General features: G+C 39.5%; 1 protein-coding gene across 1 annotated transcript in view; it reads right to left on the reverse strand.

Annotated features, from left to right (window-relative positions):
• Positions 1 to 11,544: 11,544 nt before the first annotated feature.
• CNKSR3 (CNKSR family member 3) overlaps positions 11,545 to 27,063 on the reverse strand; it is a 57,708-nt gene continuing 42,189 nt past the window's right edge. Inside the window, exons 5-13 of the mRNA XM_084284737.1 lie at positions 26,969 to 27,010; positions 24,961 to 25,080; positions 23,132 to 23,191; positions 20,289 to 20,357; positions 19,394 to 19,540; positions 17,779 to 17,903; positions 15,122 to 15,330; positions 14,579 to 14,668; positions 11,545 to 13,105 (exon numbers count right to left, since the gene is read on the reverse strand). Coding sequence (XP_084140863.1) covers positions 12,807 to 13,105; positions 14,579 to 14,668; positions 15,122 to 15,330; positions 17,779 to 17,903; positions 19,394 to 19,540; positions 20,289 to 20,357; positions 23,132 to 23,191; positions 24,961 to 25,080; positions 26,969 to 27,010 — 1,161 coding nt within the window. The 3' untranslated portion in view covers positions 11,545 to 12,806. The remainder of the gene's footprint in view (positions 13,106 to 14,578; positions 14,669 to 15,121; positions 15,331 to 17,778; positions 17,904 to 19,393; positions 19,541 to 20,288; positions 20,358 to 23,131; positions 23,192 to 24,960; positions 25,081 to 26,968; positions 27,011 to 27,063) is intronic.

A 27,063-nucleotide genomic window follows, 5' to 3' on the forward strand; every position in this document is an offset into this window, starting at 1 on the left:
AAGAAATAAGAGTCCTGGCAGAAAAGTGGTAGTAAATCCTACCACAAAACTATTATGGCACCATAGGACATGGGACATGTAGGTAGACTCAAACCAGCTGGCAAAGCTGCCCCATTTCAGGAAATACATGTCAGAGCATCTCCAAGGTAGCCTGAGTTGTAGCATGGCTCAAGTAGAGAGGAGAAGCCAAAAATATCTCATATGGGGTTTTCTGCAGATTTTGAAAAATGGAGGTTATTAGTTACTGCTGTGTTGTTTTGTTTTTAATTTATCAGATTATTATTCTCTTGTATTACTACCTTGCTATGTAGGTTACTCCTCCCCCCCCCCCAAAAAAAAAAAATTAAATGCAACACCCTTAAATCAAAGGTTGTACCCACTAATAAGTTACCTACTTAATATTTTTATATAGTTTCTTTTCCACAGTACAGGTCATGTTGAAATTGGTCTAATTAAAATACTTTCACTTATTTGCATGACTAATCAGTGTTTGTCAGCAACATGGCACCTTACAACTTCAAAGCACTTTAACTGCATATAAAATGGGTTATCTGAAAACTTGCCCAAGAACGTATCTTGGAATCTGATGCACAAACTCAGGGAGCTATTGCTCCCTGAAATAACTGATGCCTTCCCATGTGCATCGGGTCGCAGTGAGGGTAATAGTCACAGGCCTGAAGAAGCATGCATAGTACTTATGGAAAAAATGAATGGTCCACAGAGGAGATGAAGACAGCATTCAGTGACACTGGAAAGCAGATGGCTCATTCCTCTGAGAGACAGATAAGACAGTCCATCCCATGCTTTTTGCTGAAGAAAGCTGTCGCACTCATGTGCTAAATGAAGTCCCACATCTCTAAAACTGCTTGCAGGAGACTTGCCACCGTTCTTTCACTTCCTTCTCTTTGGAGCTTTTGACAGACTCGCATGCCAAAATATACAGGACATCTGGTGCTGCTTTCTGAAGACTCTGGCCATTGGCATTTTGCACTGTACAGGGAATTCATTTCTCAGTATAACACCATCGCTGCATCTCCCCACACATCCTGCACCCCTAAGCCACCCGTTGGCTGATAGAACATGAAAGTGATTGCTTCTCAGTTTGTTGGAACAAGGAACTTACCATACACAGAAACAAGCTACTTCCATAAGTGCTGAGCTTTCTCTGTAACTCTGCAAGTTTTCTTTTCAAAAAATTAAGGATTGAAATAGCAATGGAAAAAATGTCATTTCAGTTCTCTCAAATGAATATTAAAAGAGCAGATCTATAAAATCTATTATTTTATATTTTAATTTTGTTTGGTTTTAAAGAAAAACTATTAATATGCTCTTACTGGCAGAATAGAGTTGTCTATAATACTTTCATCTTGTTTAGGGTGTGGAGGGGGAAGCAATCTTTCAAATTAAATTTGAATGTTGCTGTTGTTTGTTTTGTTTGTTTGTTTTCCCCAAATTAACAACAGTGGCAACTGCAGATGACATTTTTATTCTAGAAAACTGCAAAACTGCAAAAGTATTGATTATATATGCAACCGTTTCCTGGCCTTTTTTCTTGTTCATGCCACTGAGCTAAATCTTCAAATACATTTGCTCCGTTGTCTCACGCTCCTTTAAACCTCAAAACTTGCTACAGTTATAGTGATTTGATGTGCATATGGTGGCTTTTATCCAGAATGCCCTGAAAGTTCTTGCTGAACTGTACCAGGATGCAATTACATAGAGCCTCTGCAAATTCATAAGGCTGGAAAGAGACTTCAGGAGATCATTAAGTCTGTCCCGCCCATCAGGATCAATTAGACTTGGCTATTGCTGACAGAGGGCTGCCTAACCTGTTCTTAAAGACAACAAGCAATGGAGATGCCACAGCTTACTTCAGCTCTCTAAACCAGTGCTTAACTCTCCTGGTAGACAGATTTTTCTACTGTCTTTTTGCTCCATACTGTAATTTAAGCCTATTGTCTCCTGTCCTATAAAAAAAAGTCTTGTCATTTTTATTTATTTACAGAAATCCTCATCATATTTGTTCTTCTGACATCAAATCAGTCTTAAGACTGTAACAGCCAGGAAGATCTCTGAGCAAAGCATTTCTGCATTGCTTTTTCCATTCCAAACCAAGGCACTTACTTCTGCCCTTTAGGCCTTTTTAATTGTATTATTATTGCTTAGTACCACAGTGCCTAGAAGCCAATTAAACCATGGACCCAGTGTGCTCTGGACACTACAACTTTAAGGTATTGCAGGCTACAAAATGCATGTGATCTAAATAAGGAACACAGAGTGTAAGAAAGGGATAGAGCATTTAAAAAAAAAAAAAAAAAAAAAAAAAAAACAGCTTGCTTGCCAATGTCAACAAAATATCCCATGAAAACTAGATGTATCCTATCAGTTGGAAAGCTAAAACTGTTTTATGAATAGGATGGAGAATGTCTGTAAACTACTGTCCTCCCCCTCCTACCCCCCAAACCAACACAATTATCTGTGTGTTTGTATCTCATTAATAATGTATGATCATTTCTCATTAGTTTCTCCTGTATTAAACAACCCTTCACTACCCCTGAGCTTAGATAGTAAACATTTACAACGCAGTGTTAAGTTTATAGCATGGTCAGCACAAGGAAGAGGTCAAGCTTCCATTTCCTGGCTGGTGGCCAAGAAGCTCCAAATCTCCTGACTTTGAGAGGGGAGCAGGAGATACAAAATCTGTCCAGACCAAAGCATCCCCAGCCCTAGCACAACTCCCATGTCCTCCCCAGAAAGCACTGCTTGAAACATAACCTACGCTAAGCAAATCGTGCCTGAAAAAAAAAAAAAAAAAAAAAAAAGTATAAAAACTATTTACTTTAAAACAAAAACACTTTATAACTTAGTTGTAACATACATTGCCTCTTCAATCCTCTGAATATAGTTTTAACTTACCACAAGTCTAGAGATCGCTCAGGAAAATCATTAAGTTTGCATATATGAATGAAAAGGGCTCCCCCCACCCCGGAGACTCCTTCCCCTCTTCCTTTTCTTACCGCCCCCCCTCCAGCCGCCCCATGAATACAGGAAGAGAGATCACCAGCTGCCTGCTGAAGAAAAACAACCACCGAATAGTGTGCATCATTCAGATGACTTGGATGATTCAGTTTTTCCACGTGAACTTTGCTGAAGATGCACACAAACGGTGCCTTGTGCATTTCTGAATCAAGCACGTAATTAACAGTCCAAGTACATATCAACAAAACTTCTATCAGAAGAACTTTTCATCTGAAACGCAGCAGTATCTGTTATCTTACAACGCAGTTCCAGTTCTCAAGCCTATTAATAACTAGATCCACCTGTGCCTATACACTCCACTATCTCTGGACTTTAAATATCCATTTTAAATTGTTCTCAAAAGTTGCATTGAACAGGGCATTGAAAAGAGGATCTAGTGGCAAGCTCATCATTTTGAAAGCCACCTGATGTGATGTGCATTGGTTTTAGAGTGGGAGGGCTGGGAAGGAACAGAAAAGCCAGATGTTGCAAGCACCCTGCTCTCCCAGATACCACGACACAATAAGCAGCTGCTTGTTCTCAAGTGTTCCACAGGGTTACTTGCAGCTAGGTTTTGAAAGTTCAAGATGCTCTCATTGTCTAGTAACTTGTAGGAGAATTATATTTAAAAATTCCAGACAGTAGGCTAAGAGCAAAAGAACACACAAATGCAAAGTGCATACACATTTACTTAGTGTATTTTTGTTTTAACAATGCCCAAAGATGAAGAAATAATGCCTGTTTTTACTTCTCTAATTTCCTTTTCTCATTTGTTCAAAAGTTCACTTGATTCCTCTTCATCAACAAGATCCTATTTTTATTTCACCCCTGCAGTCATAAGTCAAGAGCCAAACAGATTAAAAGCGAAACCATTAAACCAAACAGATTTGACACAAAAAGTAAAAAGAAGAATCAGTCCTAATGCTGCCTTGGAAAGAACCTCCTGCCAGACGAGCCCTATTTATTTACCAGGAGAAACACTTATTTATCCTGGAGAACAAAAGCGGCACGAGTATGTTGAACACAACACTGCCTTCCACAGGGGCAGAAGCGTGACATTGCAGTAACAGCCCCAGGGGCTCAGCAGGGGCAGCCAACCGAAGCCATCTAGGCAAGCATGCAATTGCTTCTGAGTGTACCCACGAGTGCACGTGCAACACCCATGACACCGCACTTCAAGCAAGGGAGAAGGTAACAAAAGATTGAACAGACTGGTCGTCACTGGAAGTAGCTCAAGACCCAGAAGAAAAGAGCAGAAATGCTACTTGGCCTGGTGTTTTCATCAGCAAAAGGAAGCCTTTGGGGTCACCTCATGTGTTCTTTTCTGTGAGGGCACCGTATAGGATATTGTCTTAAGAATACAAGGTAGGTAAGAGCACCAGAAAGCCATCAGAGAAACACACTTAGGTAGTATCTCTTCTTCCTCCAATGGCTTGTAACCCACAATTCTATTTTTTATTTTCTTTATAACCAATTTTCACTTCATTTTAGGATGTTACATTAATGTGCATGCAACCTGAAGAGCTCATATCTAACTAGTCAGGCTGGTGCCACTCTCATTTTGCAGCTCCTGCCCTGAGTCAACACTACCAGACTCACCCACCCTCCCCCAAACATCTCTGATCTCACCCAGCTATATGAGCAGCAAGCACTGTGTGAGACCAGAGGGTGCCCAAAATTTTGAAAACGTGTCAAATATTTCATTGGAAACTTGATGAGAAATTCACAGTCACAGGAACGAACTCAGGGAGATTTCACACGTCAGTCACAAGAGCTGCTTCAGGATTACTGAACTTCAGAATTCTGATAACATTTTTTTTTTTTTTCCCTGCCATTTCTTGGTAGTAATAGTACTTTTTCATCACAGCTTCCCATCATACTCCCTCTTTTGGTCAACCACTAGGGAAATAAGCCACGATGTTGAAACTTGAGCCTCTTCCACATCCTACTGGAGGATTCCCCCACACAAACCATATCCATCAAAAGCACGACAGCAAACTTCAGTCAGAAGCAACTCAAGTAATTTTCCTGTGTAATTTTAACCCATAAGTGAGTACCCCCTGGTGTCTGCCTCAATGCCTTATTTTTCAGTGTCTCACTTATCCAACCCCAGCTTCCATACCTTCAGTAAAGGCCTTTCTACTTTTTCTTAAAACCTTTTGTATGACCCAGCTTATCACACCCATCACTCCTTTCTTACTGCTAGCAGGGTGTGAGGCCCACCTTGCTGCCAGCTCACAAAACAGCAGCACCAGGGCAGGAAGGAAATCCCCTACTTGACCACAGGGCAGCAGGAAGCTCTCAGAGCAGATGCTGCTAGTAAAAAAGACAAACCCATTCCTTTAAATGCCACAGAGCTGCTTCAAGAGCAGCCCCCACATGCCAGCAGAGAGCACTGAGCTCATCAGTGGCCTGCCACTTCAAGGGTTAATGCCCAGCCATACTCTGGCAGCATCCCAGGCAAGCGTTCCCCCCACTGGGAAATAATTAGATGGGCTCGATCCTAAATGTTTGTGCTTCCTGTTTCTTCTGCAACCGAAAGCTTTCTAGATTTGTATTTTGGGAGCTGAGCCAGGTCCATTGCTCAGCTGCTGAGCAGCAGCAGGAGAGAGGGGCTGCTGCTGTAAGCTGGTAGGCTCCTACTTGCCTTTTCTTCTCTCTGTGCTGCCAAGTAAATTAACAGGCAGCAGGGGAGGAACAGGCTGGAAAAGGGAGGGAGTCTGTGGGGCAGGTCCACACCCATCTTCCCAACAGGACCTGCAAATCCAGGGTTAAGAAATTCAAAACTGGGAGAAAAAGCAGGCCTTTCTTCCCGTCCAGCAGTAAGAGAGCTGCGTGCTTGCAGTTCAAGGGCCAACTACTGCTTGGGGTGGTCTAAGCAGCTTCAAAGTGAAGCTGAAGCTGGCAGCTAAATAAGCAGAGAAGAATTCTTAGATGAACCAATAGCTTGCAGGCAGAGCTATTTTTACTGGAGAGCTTGGACAATGAAACAAGCTAGATCATGCTATAAGTATTAAAAGTTTTATAGCTATTTGTTTGTGCACTAAATTCCTGGAAAGTCCCTTGGCTTTAAGTTAGGGAGGAGAGGGCAAACAGGAAGATGGAAGGGAAACAATAAATTTTGGAGATCTGCTATCATCCTCAGGTACACAACCTCCCACCAAAACACAAATGGTGAAGACCCATGCCAGAATATTTCAAAAACTTCTGCATCTTCAATGGGACATTCAGGGGGCTTCGGACAGAGTCTCAACTAGAGCCATGTTATGCCTAAGACTGTGTTCAAGTTCTGTGAAGGAACATTTAAAACTCTAAAATTGCTCTGCAAGAACCTACCACATCTGAACCACTGGCCATTCAATAAAAACAGTCATCCAAGACGCAGCCACTAATGTTTGGTTGATCATCTTCAGCAGGGCAAGTAGCCTAGGTTTCATTTTTACTCATTATTTATGAGGTTATTATCCATAACAGAGAAAAAGGGGTTTCTTTGGGTTTGCTTTTTTCCCTGTTTACACATAAAGCTTTACGCCCCATTTGTGACTATTATTAACTTACATTGGAAACATGTGAGGATTTCTTTTTAGAAATATTTGCACTGGAAACAGCTAATGGGAGATAGATGAGGGAAACATGTTAATAAGTAGCACTGAGAAGCATGCAGTTACTTGGAAAAGACATTAAATGCACATATCAGTTTAGACTGCAGCATTTTCTGTCTCTTAGTAAATATTTCCCAAATGAAAAAGCCTCTAAGGGCAGGTCACAAGGGTCTGAGGCTCATTACCTGCAAGGGCACTGCCAGAGTAGCTCCAAAGGCAGTAGACTGAGTGCCAGCGGCAAGCATGGCCTGCTGCCACCTTGGGCCTTCTTCAAGCTTGCTCTGCATGTTGGGCCCAGCAGTTCCCCCTCTAACCCATCCATCCTGGGGGAGGGCTACGCTTACAGCAGGAAAAACGAGCAAAATGGGTTATTTGCTTGTTACAGTGGCACTGTGCATTGAAGCTGATTATTTCCCCTTCCTTGGTGTCTGTCTAGCTGCCATCATGCCCAGGAGCTCTCATCCTCACCAGAGGCTGAGGAGCAAGCAGGAATTTTAGTCATAAACTGACCTTGGGGATTTTCCCTGAAAATTAGCACTGTATCTCATTTCTCCTGTGGTTAATTCTTCCAATTCCAACCCCAGTTTAACAAAACATGTAAGCACCTATATCTTTGCCCTCTCCCAAAACAATACATTAGATTAATTCCACTTAAGGGGGAAAGTCAGTGGCTTACATTATCCTGAGCAATGACTGAGGTGGCCACACAAGGAGGTTTAAGAAGAAATGTTTACATCCACTCCACATTGTGCTAAAACAAACACATCTCTCCCACCAGCAGGAACTGGAGGACACCCAAGGGTCTCATTTTTTCCTTCACAGAATATGTTATTCTCATTTTTCTTCCTACTGGCAAAGCACATGCAACAGACAACTCCTGCCTGTTTCATATTTAGTATGTATAAAACAAACAGCTCTTTAACTGATATCAGCCCGGCAATATGGTTTTCAAATTTGACTTCATGCTTCTGGACTGACTCCAGAGAAACCCAAACTAGCTAATCTTTTGGACCATTATGCGAGGCCCAGCAAAAAGTGACACAAAGCTGCCAGCAGTCACTGACTGTCACAGAAGAAGAAAAAAACTGTTGGCTACACATTTCCAAGGGATCTGGACCCACATTGTGTAGGTAAGAGGATAGACAAGGGTTACTATTTTAAACTAAAACAGCAGCAGCGTAGGCAGCAGAATTGGGGAAAATTATATTTTGACAGTGGCTCTTGACTGCTTATGTCATGCATCTTACAGCTCAAGCACTGTGCATAGCTATATATAACTATGCTGAGTGACTGCCCTTGTTTCATACTCCACCACCACACAAATGTAGCAGTAGAAACAAATGGGCATGGAGCACTTGTGTGGGTTGTTTTCTCCGTGGAGCTACTGCCATGCTGCTGACAGGGTGTTTGACAAGAACACGGACCTACGCATTCAGCTTAGCCTTGCTCCTTTCTTCATTCTCTAAACCTAGTCTTTTTAGACTGCTCTTTCTACATTTTAGTTCAAGACTTTCTTAAGAGCCCCTGTCCTTTATAAAACCTTATTGCCCACAAGACAGCAAAAGTATGTTTATGTGATGACCCAAATCTTAGGAACAGGTGCTCCACATGCACAGAAGTGCAAAGGAAAATTCAGACTAAAGAGAAGAAAGAAGTCATGTTCTTCTCAGTTGTACAGCAGGACAAAATCAGTTTACTCCAAATGATCCAGTACTTCCTTCCATTTGGGCATAAGCCTTTTCAAGTCGTGCTCTGACTTACGTCATGATGGTGCACAAGGACTTACGGTGGTAGCTGGGAGGGTGCGATATACTTGGCGAACTGCATAAATCACAAGCACAGGGAGCAAAGCCAGCACCCACCCCCTTGCATGACATCAATCCTGTGCTTGCAGAGACAGCTCTGCATACAAGTTTTTCTGCCCAGATCACGCATAAGAAACTCAGAAAATCAATGAATATTGAAAAACTCCTGAGAAAGTAAATCCTACAGAAAAAGTTTAAGCTGGATTTAGCATCAAGGTCTGAGTTACAGTCTGATGAGAAGTTTAACTTGGTCTATTGAGGATGTGAGTGCATGTACAGAGCAGTTCGTGAAGACTATCTGCTGTCAACCTGTGATAACAAAGGAAGTAAGATTTAGACGAATTATTTTCATAAAATGAAAATTCTTTGCCCTTTCCATCGATAAAGCTAATCAACTTCACCATCTGTTTCCTGGTTTGGAAAGTTTTAGGGTTTTTTTTCCTTCTTTCAGCTCAATGTACACCCAGATTACATAGAATGTTTTTAATTATTTATCTACAAGCCATTAGTATTCTTTTTTATATTTTATTTCCTCTTGCACATCAGTATCTAGAATAATATTTTCTTGCAGTGTTTATGTACGAAACACCCAGGATATTGGCTTGCAAGTATTCTGCAGGCTAAAATAGAAGCCCACACAATATTTTTGAGGTATACATTCCTGAAACATCACTATACACATATGCAAAAATACCAATTAGTCATTTTCATTTCTGTGTCCGTTGTGATCTTTTCCAACAAGTCACGTCATCTGGCCACCAAGCTATTGCACTCAGACTAGAGTACTGTAGGGTACTGTACCATGGCAGGATATCTGCATAATCATGTTGTGCTCATTAGGAAAGTCAAGCTAGGCACAGCTTTTTTTTTTTTTTTTTTTTTTTTAATATAACAGATGCATGTACCTTCAATACCAAGAGACAAGCCAAGTTTCTGCACAATAACCGTTCCTAACTTGTTGCCTACATTTTTCTGAGATTAAGCCAGCAATTATTCTTAGCTCTGTGCCTTTTATTTTTCCCCTCCAAAATTACAGTGCACCCTCTATATTCACTATACAGAGTAAGAAGTGATCACTATCTTTCAAGCTAGTTCTCTTGGACAAAGACAGTGTAACCGTCTTTTGGATTCGAGAGTTTTCAGATATTTTGCCTCACTTTTAAGTTAACATGATACAAAGATGTAGAGCAGAATAGGTGGGTAGAAAAAGTTATTCTAATAATTAATAGGAACCACTACTATGAAGAAGAAAAATAATCACACTCAGGAACATTATGACAGTCGCTGCCATGGGTCTTTGCTGCTTTTTTAAACTGTTCTCTCAACCAACAGCAGCACTTCTATATGGTAATGGTAAATGATTGGTGCTATGCTGTTACATGAACATCAGCTTCTCATTATTTCAAGTTGTGAACAGAAATGGAAAAGATTGGGTATTTTAATCTTTATTCTTGGCTATGGAAGACAGGTCACATAGGAAAGTAAACCATCTGAAGTAGAGTGCTCTTCATAGAATACTAAAACTTGCTTTCTATTAGTTCCTTGCATTTTATTTTGTCTTCCTACACTGGTGTTTGTATTTTCCCTCTCATTTGGTAGTAAGGGGCTTCGATGTCTCTTTGAAACAAAACACAAGACTTTATTAGCTGACACTATGCATCTGAAGCAGCTGATTCAATCACTTGAATTATCATCCAGTAGCAACAGCACACTTATTCTCTTCACAACACCGACTGTCTTTGTATCAGAGCCTGATTCCACCATCTACTCCTTCACTTCTCTTGGAAAAAACGTTTCTGGTATTATGATAATTTTGTAACAAAAAAAAAAAAAATAAAAGGAAATTAGAGCTACATGCTTCCTTCTTGCGTAAAGAAATTATTTGGACACTATTTGTACATACCTGACTAAGAAAAATCCTGGCTCAGCAATCTCCTCTCAGAGACACATACAACCACCCCAGATAGTAAGAGATTCCACAAGGTGGAGGAGAAAAGTTTTGGTGTGCCTTACATAGGCAGAGCAGCTGCCAGAAAGCCCTTCAAGAGATTAAGTGCGGTTCCTTGTGCTAGAGAACCTGCTATCAACTGCTGGATACCCTTGACGATTGGCAAAAGGTCACATTCAGTACTTTAACTCAGCATGGTTATGACACTGGAGCACAGAGAGGACACTGTTTAGGTTTTTCTTTTCTGTTTGCTGCCATCTTTTAAGCTTGTATTTAAGGAAACAAGACATTTTGAGAAGTGTCACTCTAAATGTTTTACAAATTCCTCTTTCCTCATAGCTGAATTGATTGAAATCTACCTGTTAAATTAGGGCAAGCTCCTTTCACTGCTCTTAAATCAATCTGCAAGAGAACCTAACTGAACAAAGGAATCAAATGTCTGAGTTTTCGCTGTCTTAAAAACATAATGGCGGGACCCAAAGAAATCAAGTAGAACTATGGTTTCCTCCACATCAACATGCACAAACACGTATACCAAAGTGTATCATTCCCCAGTCATTTTTAAACCATGGAGAACGCAACATTAAAGATGAACAAAAAGCCCGTTTTAGAGCTTCATTTAGATAACAAGCCTAAGTCACAGTTTCTGAACTGAACGAGCATCACATATTTCAAACAGTTCAGCCAATTTGGGGATAAACTATATTACAACACAGTGCCTACAACATGGCAGTTTAAGCCTTCTTTTCAGAGGCAGGACCAAACTGGTCTAGGATTCAACTGCACTGCAGGTGTGTTTGCCCATGTCACTACTACAGATGCCATGTCTGGGGAGCAGAGAAGACTTGCACAAGACAGGCATACTATAATCTGCTAGGATTAAAAAGTTCCATAACAGCCCCCACTTAAATCACCAATGAATAACAAGCAAATTTAATTAAGTGAACTGAATTTAACACTATGTCTCTACAAGGGCTGTAGCACATTTCAAGAACCTGTTGCAGCAGAAAGATTACATCTTCACAGCGAGAATTATGGTATGTTTTTAACACTCATGTTATCACATACAATTCCTGCCCCAGTTCAAAGTGCAAACTACTGTTTAAACCCCCGCTTTCCCCACAAACTATTAAATACAAGTTTGTTTTTCCTTTTCTTCAGGAAGGCCAAAGGTGTAAAGGCTGTTGGCAACACATTATTCAAGAAAATAGTCTTAAAATTAGTGGGGAATATAAAAGACTTTTTTGTTTTCACTTGACTAATTTGTGCCCAGTACCACAGACATGAAGGTACAAACTCCATCAGTTTAAGAGTGAAAAATATGTACAACTATATTTAACATTTAAATTACTTTAAACACAACTGTTTGCATACTAACAATCTTATGTACATTCAGTTTTAAACAATACCTCTTTAATATCTTCTTTTGTTAAACAAGTTTTATTTTCCTCCCAAAATACCCAATGCTATTCTAAAATTCTGGAGGGGGAAAAAATCAAGCTATATATAAAATAGCAAGATGTCTTACAATTGTAATGTATCATAGCACGGATTTTTCATAAAAACAACACATTCAAAAACTGAACCACTGTAAAGTTCTCATAAGTCCTACAGGACTGTCTTTAAAAGATTACTTTGGTTAACAGCAAATCAATCCTAAACAATTAAGGAAAAAATATGTATACTTTTATCATCTCTACAGATGCATTTCCTTGACATGTTGTAGCAATCCATACTTCTTTATGGATGAGCACTGCAGCTGTTCAATGCATTTTATTTGTACTGTGATTTCAATAAAATAGACTATGAACCAGGTTGAATTGATTTATGATTATATTAGTCCACCTTCCTAAAATCTCTGGATAAAAGATCTCTCTTCCTAAGACCTCTGGACATCAGAGAAAGAATGGAAATGCTACCTCACCCTCACAAGGCTGACCTCATGCAGTACTTGCAACAGCACCACTAACAGTTGCATCAAACTGCTGTTTCCCTGCTTGCCTTTCCTGGTCAGGAGGGTAGCATAACTTTTGCGGATCCCTACGTATCCTGACACACAGCCAGTCGCACCAGCCTCTGAGCATTTGGACAAATGAAGTGCCACTGGAATTTACTGTAATGCAAAGATTTCTTCTGAGCAGTTATATAGATTTCAGGTCATGTGTGGTTTCTATATCACTTAAAGTTTACTCATTTTGATGGGAATAAATGCTCTCAGCTTTTGGCCATTAAGAGGAACTTGATCTTTATCTTTCTTCCCTCCTTGCACTACAAAACTCTCTGACGCATCAAAAAATCACAAACAAAAAGGCAAGAATATAAGATTCTCCAGGAAGAGAACACTGCATTAGTCACTATGCGTCAGTTAAGCTGAAAAGCAGAGAAGTCTGACCGATGAACAAAGGCACTTGGTAACCATCCCGTGAACCACAGTCAATGAGTCAACAATTTAAGTCTCGTGATCCAACTGACCAGCAGCGAGGGCTCTGCAGAGGAAGATTTTGTGGATGATGTAACAGAAGATTTTTTAGCGCCTTCCTCTTGAAAAGGAATTGTTGCACTGTTGTGGAGGTCTGTATTCATAAAACACCTGCTGCCTCGAATATAATCCGTTCCCCTCACTAACTGTTTCTCAGACATTGGCCTTGAAAAGGGGTGTTGTGTGGAAGGGTTTTCTTCAATGATCGGGGGTATCCTTTCATTACTGAAGTACCTGCAGAGGACATCTTCACCTGTAGGAGTGGAAGGAGGAAAATCAATTACTTCAATTTTTTTTTTTTCCTCTTATGCCCCTCAGGACTGCTAACAGCACTTCCCAGATTCTGGTTACCTTTCATAACATACCTAGACAGTAGCCGCTGTCAGTAAGTTTATGGCTTTTTGGTGTCTTTTTTTTTTAAGCAGCAAAGGAACAATAAATTAAATTCACACACACAGAGGATACTGTTTGACAGTTACATTTCAAATTCTCACACATACAAACCAAAACAGCCAATGTAGACCATCTTCATGCAAATCATTACCATGTGTCATACCTAACACATATCCTTGTGATGTTTCATTCAAGCTGCTGTAGACCGGAGTTGAAACCATATTTATACACATGTAACTCATGACTAACTTGAAAGCCACAAACACTACTCTGGACAAAAGAAAATAATTTTACAGATAAAAATGTAAGTATTTCCCTGTGTTTGATCATTGATTCATGATGCTTGCTCTTCTGTTATTCTTCCCTAGAAAACTGAACGTGGCTGCTGCTAGAAACATCCTACCATGCTAGATGGACATTTATTCTGACCCAGTGTAGATTACATACAAGCCTGGAGGACTTAGATTCATGCTAAGGGTTAAAAACAAACAAGCAAAAAACCAAACAAACAAAATTAAAATCTACCACCTGGTGATCATTCCGTAAGACTTGTTACTTACACTGTTTCTAATATCCCTCCAGGTTGATGCTTGTTGTTATCAACTTCTACTTTCGTGATAGAAAAATAGAATTCAGCTTCTACTTTTCCTGGAACTACACATTAGCTTTCATAACTGATTTCAAGAACAAACTAAATAGTCACCTTCTCTCATTTCCCACTCTAGCAGGACTTGTAGCTTTTCAGATACAAAGGGGGTGTATGTTAAAGAGAAGGGCAGTGCAGGAAGGAAAAAAAGCCACCCAACCTGACAGCTAACGTCATCAGCCTTTGTCTCTCCCATTCTGTGACAACTTCAGAATATGTTGTTTTCTAACAGCAACTGCAGAAAAAAAAAAAAACAACTCCTAAAGTGGCCTACATTTTATTTCTGAGAACAAATTTGCTTCTGTAACAGCCTCCACAGTAAGCTACACAAAGACTGATCAAAAAAGCAGTTTCAAAATCTTTATTAAATGCAGAAGACAGGGAAAGGTATATAAAAGTAAAATGGCAAATGTGCTGTAAGGAGACAGGTCTGCCGCAGTCAGTTCAGACTACTTTTAAACGCTCACACGAATTCAAAGACAGAGCAAAAGTTTGAGCCCCAGCACTGAGTAGGCTCACGAATTCATAACTATCATCTGGCATTTCTGTTAAAACCAACCATCATCTTGGATTAGTTCAGCAGTATGCAAACATTTCATTCCTAATACAGGCACTTTCATTCAGTTCACCCTAATAAAATCCTGGAGAAAAAGAGAAGAGAAAGAGGGACAAGATTTAAAATCTTGCCTTTTCTCCCTGGTGCTCGTGGCCTTGAGAAAGGTTCTGCAGCTCCTATCCAGCTTCCATCAGCAGGCATTGACAAGGGACGAGGTTTTCCTAAAGGAAATAGAGCAAAGGTTATGCAGAATTACATTAAGTTTAAGAGACCCATGTTTAAATGGATTCTTTTCACAGTTAAACCAAGGGAGAGGTACTGCAATAAGCAGCTAAAAATGCAGAAAAAAAAATATTTTAAGATACTACTACCAGTAAAATACAAGACAGCATTCTGCTGAGAGTGAACAGCTACACTCTTGCTTGTTTACAGTGGCAGAGGACTCAATGACCACAAGCTATAACCAATACATGCATGGAAATGGACAGTAATGGCATCAATGCCGAGCTGAATGACATCCATTAAAAAAATAATAGCATTTAAGTTAAATTATTTCAGATGTGGAATTTCATTCACATTCACAGTTCCTACAGACTGCCCTTAATGCCTACCAAATCTAACAAGCATTTTCCTAACACAAGCTACTCCAAAACAACCGAAGTGCATGAACTCACCATAGGACTGTGTCTTTTCCCTCATCTTGGTTGGCAGTATATTTGCTTCCATGGGATACCCAGGCAACTGATCAGAATCAGCAATAGTAAATCTTCGCCTTCGACTTTCCTGATCCAGAAAAGAATTGGGAGACTCGGCGCCCTTGGACCCAAGTAGTGGCTGACTGAGTTTGTTGCCTCCTCCATAGACAAAACTCCCCTTTTCATCTCTGAAAGGACAGTTCACTTCAATTAGCAGCATAAAGGAATTTCACGCTATAGACATGAGCAAGTTTGAAAGATATTTCTAGCCCACAGTCATGCTCCTGACAACTGGCATTGTGCTGCAAACATTCTGAAGAGAAAAAAAAAACAAGTCAGGTGATGGAAGACTTCATTAAACATACTCATCAAGGAGAAAAGAAAGTTACCCCCCTTCACACTAATTCACTTTTAATGAGCCTGTAATTTAACAGAAGTTTAGAGGTTCCTTTAGATACCAGCCCTACAAAAGCTTCTGAGAAATTAGACCTTTCTGCCCTAAGGGTATCAAAGCTCCCAACTCACTGCCTGTTCAGCACACAGTTTTGGCAGAGGAATGCACTCTTAGTTTCCCAACTCTGTGCAGTATGATTTCCTATTGCTTGCTTGTTATGGACCATGCTTTTCAGTCATTTCAAGAGGCCAATAACTGGCACTGGATATTCATCACCTTCTCCCCATCCAGAAGTAAGACGCCCTTGAGAGTTTCACTAATAAATTCACAGCACAGATAAATACAATTTTGAGCAATTTCTGCAGCAACTGCTTTCCTAGAGCTATCCTTCATTTGCAAGTAACATCCATTTTCAGAACCAATCATTGTTAGTATTTTTAGAAGAAAAGCCACCCTTTAAATTATGATTTGTAACTTTTTTTAAATCCCCTTTCCTGTACATGCTACAGTCATTGCTTGAAGCAACCAGCCAAGTCAGGCATAAAAATACACAACTGACTCTAAGTATGGACATACCCCAATATTTACATTTTTTTCCAGCTAGCCATCAAGAACAATGCTAGAACTCAGTAAATGGTAAGGAGCTATTTATGGAGATTTGAAGACTGGAGATGGAACGGAAGTGTTACATCACAACTACACGTAAGCAAAGAGCTCTCCTACAACACCACCATGTGGAGAATTCATCCTGGGGCAGACAAACAGCCAATGCTCTCCCTGCCTCTCCTCAGTGCCAGCAGTAAGTACTAGACCAGAAAAGGTCCATATCAGGAAGCAAGAACAAGATGATGAGGAGCAGAGGGCAAGTGATCACACACAAACGCATCACGGTTTCAAGAGAAGCACAAGACACAAAGAAACAAAATTAAATAGCCAAACAAAATAGGAGAAATGTCCTTTTCCTGCTTGCTGGCTGCCACTGCTTTCCACATTTGCTTTATTTAAGGGTATTTAAGCATTTCCTGTGAGCCACTACCTTTCCCTGCATCCTCCAGGACAAGTTTCCCAGCTCATATTGCTGTATCCTTCCCTGTCAAAAGGGATTCAAATCTGAAGGCATTTGAACTTATAGTTTTGTGACTCCTTAGAAAAGACATACACATGCAAACCAAGTACATGAACCTAATTCACCAATGTACTTGAATTTAAATGATTTAAGAGACCAAAACAATTAAATTGCTGTTAAATCTATATACATTTTAGATTTCAGCTTAGAGACTTGTTGTTGTGTGGGGTTTTTGTTTGTTTTGTTTTAGTTAGGAACTAAGCATGCATAAATGTGAAAAACAGGGAAAGAGCAAGCCAAGATGGGCCCACTTCAGTAGAGACCCTGACATTATAGACAGCCTCCACCTGCTCCATACTGCCCTAAAGACCACAGTTAATACAACCTCTGACTCTGTATAAGGCCTTAAATGACAGGAGGCCAGCATTCCTCCCATAGGAGACCTGTAGCAAAAGGTCAGCCAAGTTTCTGGGCTGTATCTACGTGTACGTTAAAGTGTCAGGGCAGGTCAGGAAGCATTCACTGCCTGGAAACCCTTTCATCCACTGCTTTCTCAGGTCAGCTGGCAGGGTTCTGGCATTAGTCAACAAGGACTTGAGAACAAACAAGAGCTAGCCATACCATAACCTCCCCCCTTTGTACACATAGGTCTGCATTTTTATAGTTTACACTGCAGGAAATAAGAAGTGAGGTTGAGTGAACTGACTCTCCCTTCCCTTCAGTGGGAAAATTCCTGCATTACATAATTTGCAAGTTCGACAGTTTAGAACAAGTTCTTTTCAATCCTATCTCAACAGTTACTAAACTTGCTAAAAACAGGTGGAAAAAGTTACAGACAAAAATAACTTCTTCCTATGTGCAGTTGGATTTAAACAAAAGCAAATACATAACCCCACAACTAAACAAGGGATGGCATCCATTCATGTTTGGGGAAAAACTGTGATCTATACAGCACACAACGAACTTCCAACAATAAAAATCTATTACAATACTGGTAGTTTATGCATTTAAGCATACGCTTAAGTAATCTTACACATTTACAAAACTAGAAGAAAGTCTGATATCTGCTATTTCCCCAAGATAATTTACACTGAGCTCTAAGTGCAAACCAGCTCAGAAACAAACATAATAAAGTAGTTTTTGTTCAGTATGTTCAGTGAATGTCTATTTGCATACCGAGGAGAATACGGAACAGCTGGTGGAGGTGGTATGTACAAATCCAAAATGGCTGGCTTCTCTTTTTTCAGTGAGGTATCCGTGGTGCTTTCTGGTGACTGGGTTGAAGTTAACGGGGGACTGGTCTGAAATGTTAGATAACTGTCAAACATCTGAGCATTTATCATTCACAAAAATATAAGTCAATAATCAATAGTACCATTTCATACTTGTATGCTTAATAAACATGTAAAAAAATGTCTTAGCATTTACAATTTTCTTTGCTCCCAGTTTTGGCTTGCTCTGCAGTCTTTCTACAGAAATCCTACCACACTGCTTAAACAGTTCTAATAATGCTTTCCAGTTCTATATTTTTTTGTGCAAATTCCATATATAGAAAATATAACAGACAAAACCCCTTATTTTTAGATCCATTAAAATAATGTGATTTGTTAAATATACACATGATCTGCAGCATTTACGAAGTCAGCACTCACTAACTTTATTCCATACAATCCAATGCCTAGTGCATGGACTGCTAATGTCCATGCACCAGGCACTGTAATGTCATGCAGGGAAGTTCACCAAATATTACATCAAGTAATATAACTATGGTGAAGGAAACAAAGGAAAAATATATTTGGTATAGCTCATGAGAGCAAGTTTGCCATTTGGTCTTTGTGACTCACTTCCATGTCCCCAGTGTCTTGTCAGGCTCCTGTCTATCTCAAGCAGAGCAAAGGCTCTGTGTGTGGGGGAGGCAGGCTCTGATTAAATGACAGACACTATGCCACAGGCATTAGCGAAAGGAAAAGGGGGAGAGAGGGAGGCGCAGCAGGGAGAAAGCATACATCCTGTACCCAGTCTGAAAAAATCTGCCTGCCCTGAGATATCCACTGACATTTCACAGGTTGATAACTTATCCTCACAGTTGTGGGGAGATCTATGTCAGAACAGAAGTAAGAATGAGAATTCTCTCAGGTTTTGTTTGAATCTAAACTGATCATCTGAAATAATTATTTCCTTCTGTAAGTATTTAGCCCTACACTTCCTTTTACAACACAACATTCCTCAAAATGTTTAATTAAAGAATTACTAACATCACTTTCTCTGTCTGCTTAATACCCAACCTGTGAATTGCCCAACAAACAAATCTTATTTAAACAAGTAGTTTAAACAACTTGTTGAAAATAAAAAAATCTTTCCCCACCCTTCACCAGGCTAAAAAGAGGAGGAATATACTGAATAATCAAAGTTATTTCAAGAAAAAGAAAAAAAAATAACTCTGCTAAATAGAGAAGCCTTCATTACTCCATGCTGATGAATTCCACACATATCAGCAGTTTCGCCTCAGATAAGTTCTTCCAGAAGCATGCTGATTAAAAAGCTCAACACACCGAGTCCTTTTGTGAATTGAGAGGGCATTATCTGGGTAAGAACATTTTCCCTTTTATCTAGGAACCAGAAGAGGACAGCCATTTCACATAAACTTCCTCAACCTACACTCAAACATGAGTAACTGGGAGCACTTCTGGTATTTCTCTTTCAAGTTAAAAAAAAAAAAAAAAAAAAAACACACAACAACAACAAGAAGACATTCGCAGCCAGACACCAGGTCTATCTGAAGCCTATTCACCTGTACTAAAGGTGGCTTCCAACGCAGGTTCTTCAGTGGAGCGGGGGTGAAATGGAAAGAGCCAGTTGGACGTTTCTTGAGAAGGAGCCTAACTCCAGCAGGGTTCTCTCGCAACTTTGCCACCAGATTTTTTAGTTGCCATCCAACCTTGAAGAGAATAATGACATCTTTTATTTGGTATCGCTTTTCTGAAAGTGAACAAACAACCCCCCTGCTAAGTCAGACCATCTATTTTTCCATGAACTTCAAGAGAGAAAAGAGATCCATAAAAGCCATACTGAAGAAAAAATTGCAATGCGCCTTTTTTTGGAAGGGTTTTGCTGTATTTTATGTTGAAGAGATCCACTTAGGCAATAAATTAAACACTGAGATATCAATCACTGCTCTTTATACCTCAGCTCTGGTCCTAGATGGATGCAAGGATGTGCAACAAATTGAGTAACACAGGTATTCACAGTGAACTCCTTTAGTGATGTTTCTTTCTAACACTGAAAGGACTTAATTACCTGTATTAACTGTAATCATTTTATCTAATAATTTTATCTAATCTCCCAGCTGTAAATGATTTGAGATTTTTTTTTTTTTAAAGTTTATCTGCATCCCAGTAGATTGTTATAAAGCGTTTTAAAACAGGCCTTAACACAATATGAAAGATTTTAATAACGATGCATATGGTATTTGAACACAAAATATTGCAAGTCTTAAAAAAAAAAAAAAAAATAAGGAACAAATTCTAAAGCTAAGTAAAATTTGTCTTCATAAAAAGACATTTAAAACCAAACAGAAAAACACCAGAAGAACTCACACGCAACAAGACTGCTATCCACTAATAACCTGTGCAGAGAGCACAGAGAACAAGTGTAAGGACAAGTGCGTAAGGCTGTTTGTTACTCACCACAGTCTGACGATTAACCTGGATCACTTCATCCCCAGCATGAATCTTCTGAGATCGATCAGCAGGGGACTACAGAGGAAAACAGGAGGCACATGCTTCAGCAGCCTTTCTTTCCTTGCATAACAATCCCCACCAGGCTAAGTTGCATACGCAACAGAGAGCAGCACTGAAAACTTCCATACACTTAGATCACACATTACAACCATCGATGACTTGAGAAATCGAAATTCACTCATCTTATGGCTTATTTCTGATACTGGGGGAGCTAGAGGGAAAGGAAGAAGGCATAGCCTTCAGTTGTGGGACTCTCTCCCCTGTCCTTTTGTCTCCAGGTTGTACTACAGTTACAGACAATAGTGGGAGAGGACTGAAGAGATTATGTCTGTCCTAACACAGGTGCCATCTAAAACAGAGCTTTGAAATGTATATTTACTTTAAAACGAAAGAAAAATAACCAAACAACAAAAAAGTAAGATTTTGAATACACAGGCCAGAGGCCTAGAAAACCTTCAACTCACAGAATAGGCCTGTCCTGCTTTTGTTTGCTCTTTCCTAATGTGAATATGAGTTACCAACTTCAACGTGAAATTTCCTGCCTGCATCATCGAGGTCAACAAATAAAATATATGCCTGTATACATGTGCTTACATAGATATTTGAAAAACATATTAAAATACCTTTTGCTTGGGACAAAAACCAAGTTCTGGGTACCCATTAGCAAGGAACAGCTAAGTGTGCCAATATTTATTTAGATTTATCTAGGGCTGGTGCCATGCACCACCTATTGCTGCAGTTATTAAAACCGGTCTCGTTACCATAACGTACCAACTCTGATCAGCTTTGACAACACCCAGAGCACACAGGTGTACCAGCCTGGTGCACTGCAGGGCTTCTGCAGCCTAGTCCCAGAAATACCTCTCCTCCCATTTCCCCCCTCCAGGCGTAACCAGCTGGCAGCAGGCCGGCTCTTCACAGCAACTCCAGAATTCAGCATTTGGACTCCCTCTCCTCATTACCACACCTTCAGAGCTCAAGTGTATTTTTTTTATTAGAAGGAACTGTAGGAATAAACTAGGCAACAAGAGAAGACAACATAGGGGAATTTATGGGAGGCTCCAGTTATCATGAGTAACCCCATTTCTTCATTGTCTTCTCGCTTCCTCTGAAAGGAAATGCCTCAGTGGAAAGGCCATGTATACACGATTCAACTGAGCCCATGAAAACTTCTGGGCCACAGTTATGTTGTGGAAAACAAAGCTCATTTCAAGCTGTCCTTTGGGCAATCAGTGGCCTGGCTGGGTGAGGGTGGGGGACTCGCACAGAGGACTTCTATAATAAGTGCCAGCAAGCATAGTCATTGCTGCCATCACATTGTGAGACTGGAGGAAAGAGCAAAGTTTAGACTGAGGCCAAAATGACATGGAAAGTCACAAGTAAGGTGGCATGACTCAGGAATCCTCTTGGGAGACATTATCAAATGTGTGGACTTTCCCAAACATTTTAATGTACAGTACTGATGACTTTGGGGTGCAATGCCATTGCATTCCAATAAAATGGCTTTTGGGGATAGCTACTAAAATATCTTTCCAAACCTCTCAAGAAAATTGAGCTAAGACACAGCCTAACCTAAACGATCCCCTGTCACCAGAAAGGCATCAGTTGTGTGCAGCTCTCTGTTGTTTTCTCAAGTTACGTTGTTCCAAAGGAAAGAGCGCCCCCAAGGAACATTTAGTGTTCATATAGCAGAAGTTTAGGTCAGCACTCAAAGCCATACAAATACAACAGCTTTATATATAGCTAGTAAAAGGAATAATACAGCCCCAGTCACAGCCTCTAGAACGTGATCTAGATGTATAGGCAGCTTGGCAGAAGACACTATTACAGTCTTTTATACCTACCAGATGTTGAAATTGCTGTCAAAGTAGGCTTGGTCTACATTTCACATCCTTTGCAGAGTTATGCCAGGACAATAGCATTGTGAACTGGCAGCTATGAAAGCTTTCAGTTTTCACTCTGAACTGCAAACACAGATTTCCACCCACTCCTCCCAGGCCCCTGGACTTGGCAGGGGTACAACTAGAACCACTGGTTCTTTTCTATTCACAAAAAAAGGGCATAATTTCAAAGGCCAAGTTCCTCAGCTCCCTTTTTTGTTTTTCTCCAGTTTCTGCCCTTGTAGGGAGGCACTGATGACAATACCACAGCATCAGCCACCAGCTACAGTTGCTGACCAAAGGTTCACTGTGCTGACTTCCTGAAGGCCTTTATTAAAGTTTCAGCTACAGAGAATTTAGTGCAAGAATAAAACAAACAACCATCTGCAGTAAGAAACACAGTTGTCTATCATGCTTGACCGTATCCTTCCAGCAGACTGCTCTTGAAATCTTACTTTTTTGTAGTCTTTTTATTCTGCAAAGTAATTAAATCAATGAGCTGTCCAATGACTAAATTGTTCATTGTTGAATTTAGGACAGAACCTCCAAAGTTTTCTCATTAAGAGAGATTTCCTTTGCAAGCATTGAGCAAACACATAACTCCAAGACTTTGTTAAGTAAAATTCCAAAAGCTCTAAGTTACTTAAATAAGCTGTTGTTATATTCTAATGCCAAGCATTTGAAGTACCTCACCTACTTGCAGGAACTGGTTTAATTAGGCTAACAGTGAAATATGAGGACAAAAACATTTACAAGTGCTGGATAAACAAATGATGCATCACAAGGTATTTAAAGCAGTAATATCATGAAAGTTACAGGTAAAACAGGAAAAAGCAGTAGAAAAAGAAGTCAGACTAAATCAAAGCTACATTCAGATAGGCTGAGTTAATCTACATTTACTTCACTTACATTTTCTGTAGTGCCAGTAATTACATGTAACCCATCATAAGTTGATTTGATGTACATTCCCTAAATATAAGTAAAAAATAAAAAACATGTTCAAAGGTAAAATAACACTAACATATTTGATTAAGTAAGTGTTGGCAACAGACTCAAAACATTATTAATGACACTTAAAGATTCACACATTTTCCCTAGAAAACTGAAATCCAGTATCACTAATACCACAACATTCTCAACCTCTTCACAGATGACTTTTACTGTAATTATAGTATTTTTAATTACTTAGAAAAACTAACACATGGAACGTAATTCAGAAATACTGTTTGGATGGTAACACCAAATGCTGCCAGTTTTGCCTTTTTTTTTTTTTTTCTCCAGTTTTTGGCCTTGAACTAAACTTTATTTCTTTACTGCTCTGTTTACACTAGAGAACTGCAAGCTTGACTAAATGGCCACTAGCTCTCTCCATACAAAGCACACTTACACAGGTGGGCTACAAATATCGTACATCTGTTCTTTTACAATTTCTCTTGGCAAGTCAATATACAAACTACCTTGTAAACACAATGCTGACATAAGCAATAAAAGCCCTGGCAAAACTAAGTATTCCTGACTGTTTGTTAATGCTGAGTGTAAATACAAGGATAAACACAGGTGAAATTGGTGTTGACCATATGGAAAAAGTATAGTTCACCTACAGGCTATTAACTAATAATTACATAGATTTCCACACAGAAGGCGACCAGTACACAGGTTTCACCACTTATAAACAAAAACACATCTCTTTACTATTCCCGCTTACACCTGTTGTTAGAAGTACTCACATTGAGCTCTACAGAACTGGAATGTTATTCAGGGGTCATATGCAGCTTATCTACCTGAAGTTACCATGCTTGCTTAAAAGTGCAGGAAAGCATACAAAGATGCCCTGTCCTCTCCAGCTAATTTCCTTCCCTGCTTGCCTGTTAGTACTCGGTTCTGTGAACCTGCCTCCTTGTTGCTGGCTTAGTGCAAGCTTCAGTGTAGCTTAAGCAATAAGAGAGTTCCTCATAGTTTCACAAATTCATGACTGATTCAGTCAAATCCAGCGGCCTAGGTAAAAATACGTATCACAGTCAGACTGGGAAACTTCCTTTAGGTGTTCATCTCTTTTGTCTTTTCATGGAGGCTTACAAATGCACGTAGGAATTTAAATTCCCTCCAACTCACTCTGACATGAGTATTTCCCAGCCAGAAAATCCAACAAGATTTCAAATTCAGTTTTCATAACCAGTACTAAGCTAAGTGGAATTCGCTTAATGAACTAGATTTGGTAATGTTACACAGCCACTCAACATTTAAAAGGATTTCCCTTATTCCTGCTAACAGCAAATCTCCAAAGTTTTCATATTGTTCAGTCTAAGAACACATAAAATGTCTCTTTCAAAAACACAAACACCATTTCTCATCACCTTCTCCCTTGCTAACCCTCCCTTTCCCCCAAAAAACAGCTGATTAAAATAACCTGCAAAAGTAAAAATGACCAAGTATGCGTCAATTCCCCAGTATTCTCACTAAGACACTAATCTGCAACACACTGCCATCAACAGTTTGGGACCTATTAACTTGCATACCCATCTTTGGCATCCAATCCAACACATGGCCTGACAATCTGCAGAGTTCCCTCCCTTGCCTCTTTCTGTTCCCTATAGGATAGCATTAATGGTTTTGAAGTATATTGCTATACATACGCATGAGGTGGCTCATGCCAAATAATAATTAAACACTAATAATAATTGAACACAAATAATAATTAAACACTAGGGACATCATGAAACTCCAATATTGGTTCTTACCAGGCCTTCCCCAGGTTTAATGTTGGTTAAATGAACCTCCTCCAGACACGCACACTGGCTCATCAATGGATCTGTAGTTGATCGGATGGCTTTATCGCAAATTCCATTTAAAGCCTTGGACTACGAAGAGAACATACAGAAAAAAAAAAAAAAAAAAAACAGTTAAATTCTTTCCTGGCTGCTGCTTCTTTCAGTTTTTGTTTCCTTTGGAATGGAAATTAGTTCTAAAACTTGGTCCACTAATAAAGCATAGTCAAGAATTACCAAAACAGACTGAGATTAATTCACACAGATCTAACCTGCAGCATGTTTATCTCCCTAGATTAACCTAGTACAGATGATCTGCTTTCATTAGTGCCACCTCACTAACAGATGTCAGTACGCCCTCTGTTTAAAAAAAATATAAACACATAAAATGCTGAAAATCTGAGTTGGTGTTCATTCATTTTTAACAAAAGTTAACCTATTAAAATAATGAGACACTTTCATGATTCCTTGTGTGAACAATCGACAATTTTTCATATTGTTCTTTATTTCTGCTATAAAAATAAAATCGGCCACGGCAATGTGGCTGTTTAAAAGAAAAAAAAGCACAGGCCACTGTCTAATCTATGCAAGGCTTTACAGTAGAAGGTAGGACATCTAGTATTTCAGCATTACTTCTCTCCACCATGCCTCTGAGCTGACCTCTTCTGGAATGCTTATGCAGGCAAGGTTCATATTTCCTTTTGACCAAAACATAATTGATTTGAAGCCAACATTATAACTAAAGGCAAACTCTGACCTTGTGCATGTCAGAAAGGCAGAATGCCTTTGTCTTTTACGACTTAAGTAACAGAATGGCTAATTAATCATTAAAAATATCATAGAAAATGTGTGCCCTCCCTACACACTCACAAATTTCTCTAATGCCCCCCATTGTGTTTTCAGTCATGTTGTTAGTTGAAGCAATGCTGAAACTCTAAGAAGGTTACAGAAGCTTAAAGGAGTGAAGGGAGGATTAGTACATAGCACAGTGGTTATTTGTACACTGTTTGGGAACCAGCAAGGTGAGCCACCTTTCACAGGGGGGTTTGAATCCTTCAGTCAAAGCAGACATAAGAAATAAGGGTGGAAGGAGCTACCTTGTAAGAAGACAGTTCTTTGGAATTACAACGGTCTCTGGAAACAATAGTTCCAACATTTTTTTGTTTTGTTTTACATCAGATTTATAGAACAGCAATAAAATAAATCAAAACAATGCTCAAGTGTGAATACGAGGAACTGGTCAAACAAGGGAATTCCAAACAACAATACCCACTCCAGAGTGGGTGTGCATAAACGGAAAAAGAAAGAAGCAAAAAACTCCCTTTTACGTGGTCTCATTATTTACAGACAAAATTATTTTTAGTTATTGTGCTACTAAATTCCTAAGCATCCATGAGCTAGCGGAAGGCCTTATCAAAGAGCACAGCCTGGTTCATGTCAAAAGCAGGAAGCGATGATTAACTGTTAGAAAATATAAAAAGCATTCCATTACGTTCCTCATGTGGCCACAAGACTGCTTCAAATCATTTTGAAAAATCCAATCTTTCAAGCTCAAGTACATTTAGACAAAACCTCAGTTCTGTTGCAGAGAAGTTCTTTTACACAAAGAAGCTTAATAAGGCATAGTATCTATTTATTAAGACACTAAGTGTCTCATGATGCACATCACAGGCATAATTGGTTTATTTAGCCTATTCTACTACCCCTTCCCGCTTGAATTTGTGGTCTAAATTCTCTTGAAGAATAGCTATGCAATGAAACTTTAAAGAATACTTGACTTAGTGCTATTACACATACTATCAATCTAGTCACAAATTTCATTGATTTCCTCTACAGTAAACAGTATTATTAAAATGGCCCATAATGTTTCATCTGCATGACGTGCTGGGCTTGGAAAGCTGTTGTCAGTACAACTGGTGCAGAAACCACCAAAATAAACATGACAGCAAGCAGCTGAGTTTCAGTAGACATGTGTACTTACTACAGTCTGAACTTTATCTTCCATGTCAGCTACAGTGCAGTCCTGAAAACAAAACAAGAACAAAAACAATGTTAACCAATAAATATGTAAACACA

The sequence above is a fragment of the Netta rufina genome (assembly GCF_964035555.1).
Source record: "Netta rufina genome assembly, chromosome: 3".
Lineage (NCBI taxonomy): Eukaryota > Metazoa > Chordata > Aves > Anseriformes > Anatidae > Netta > Netta rufina.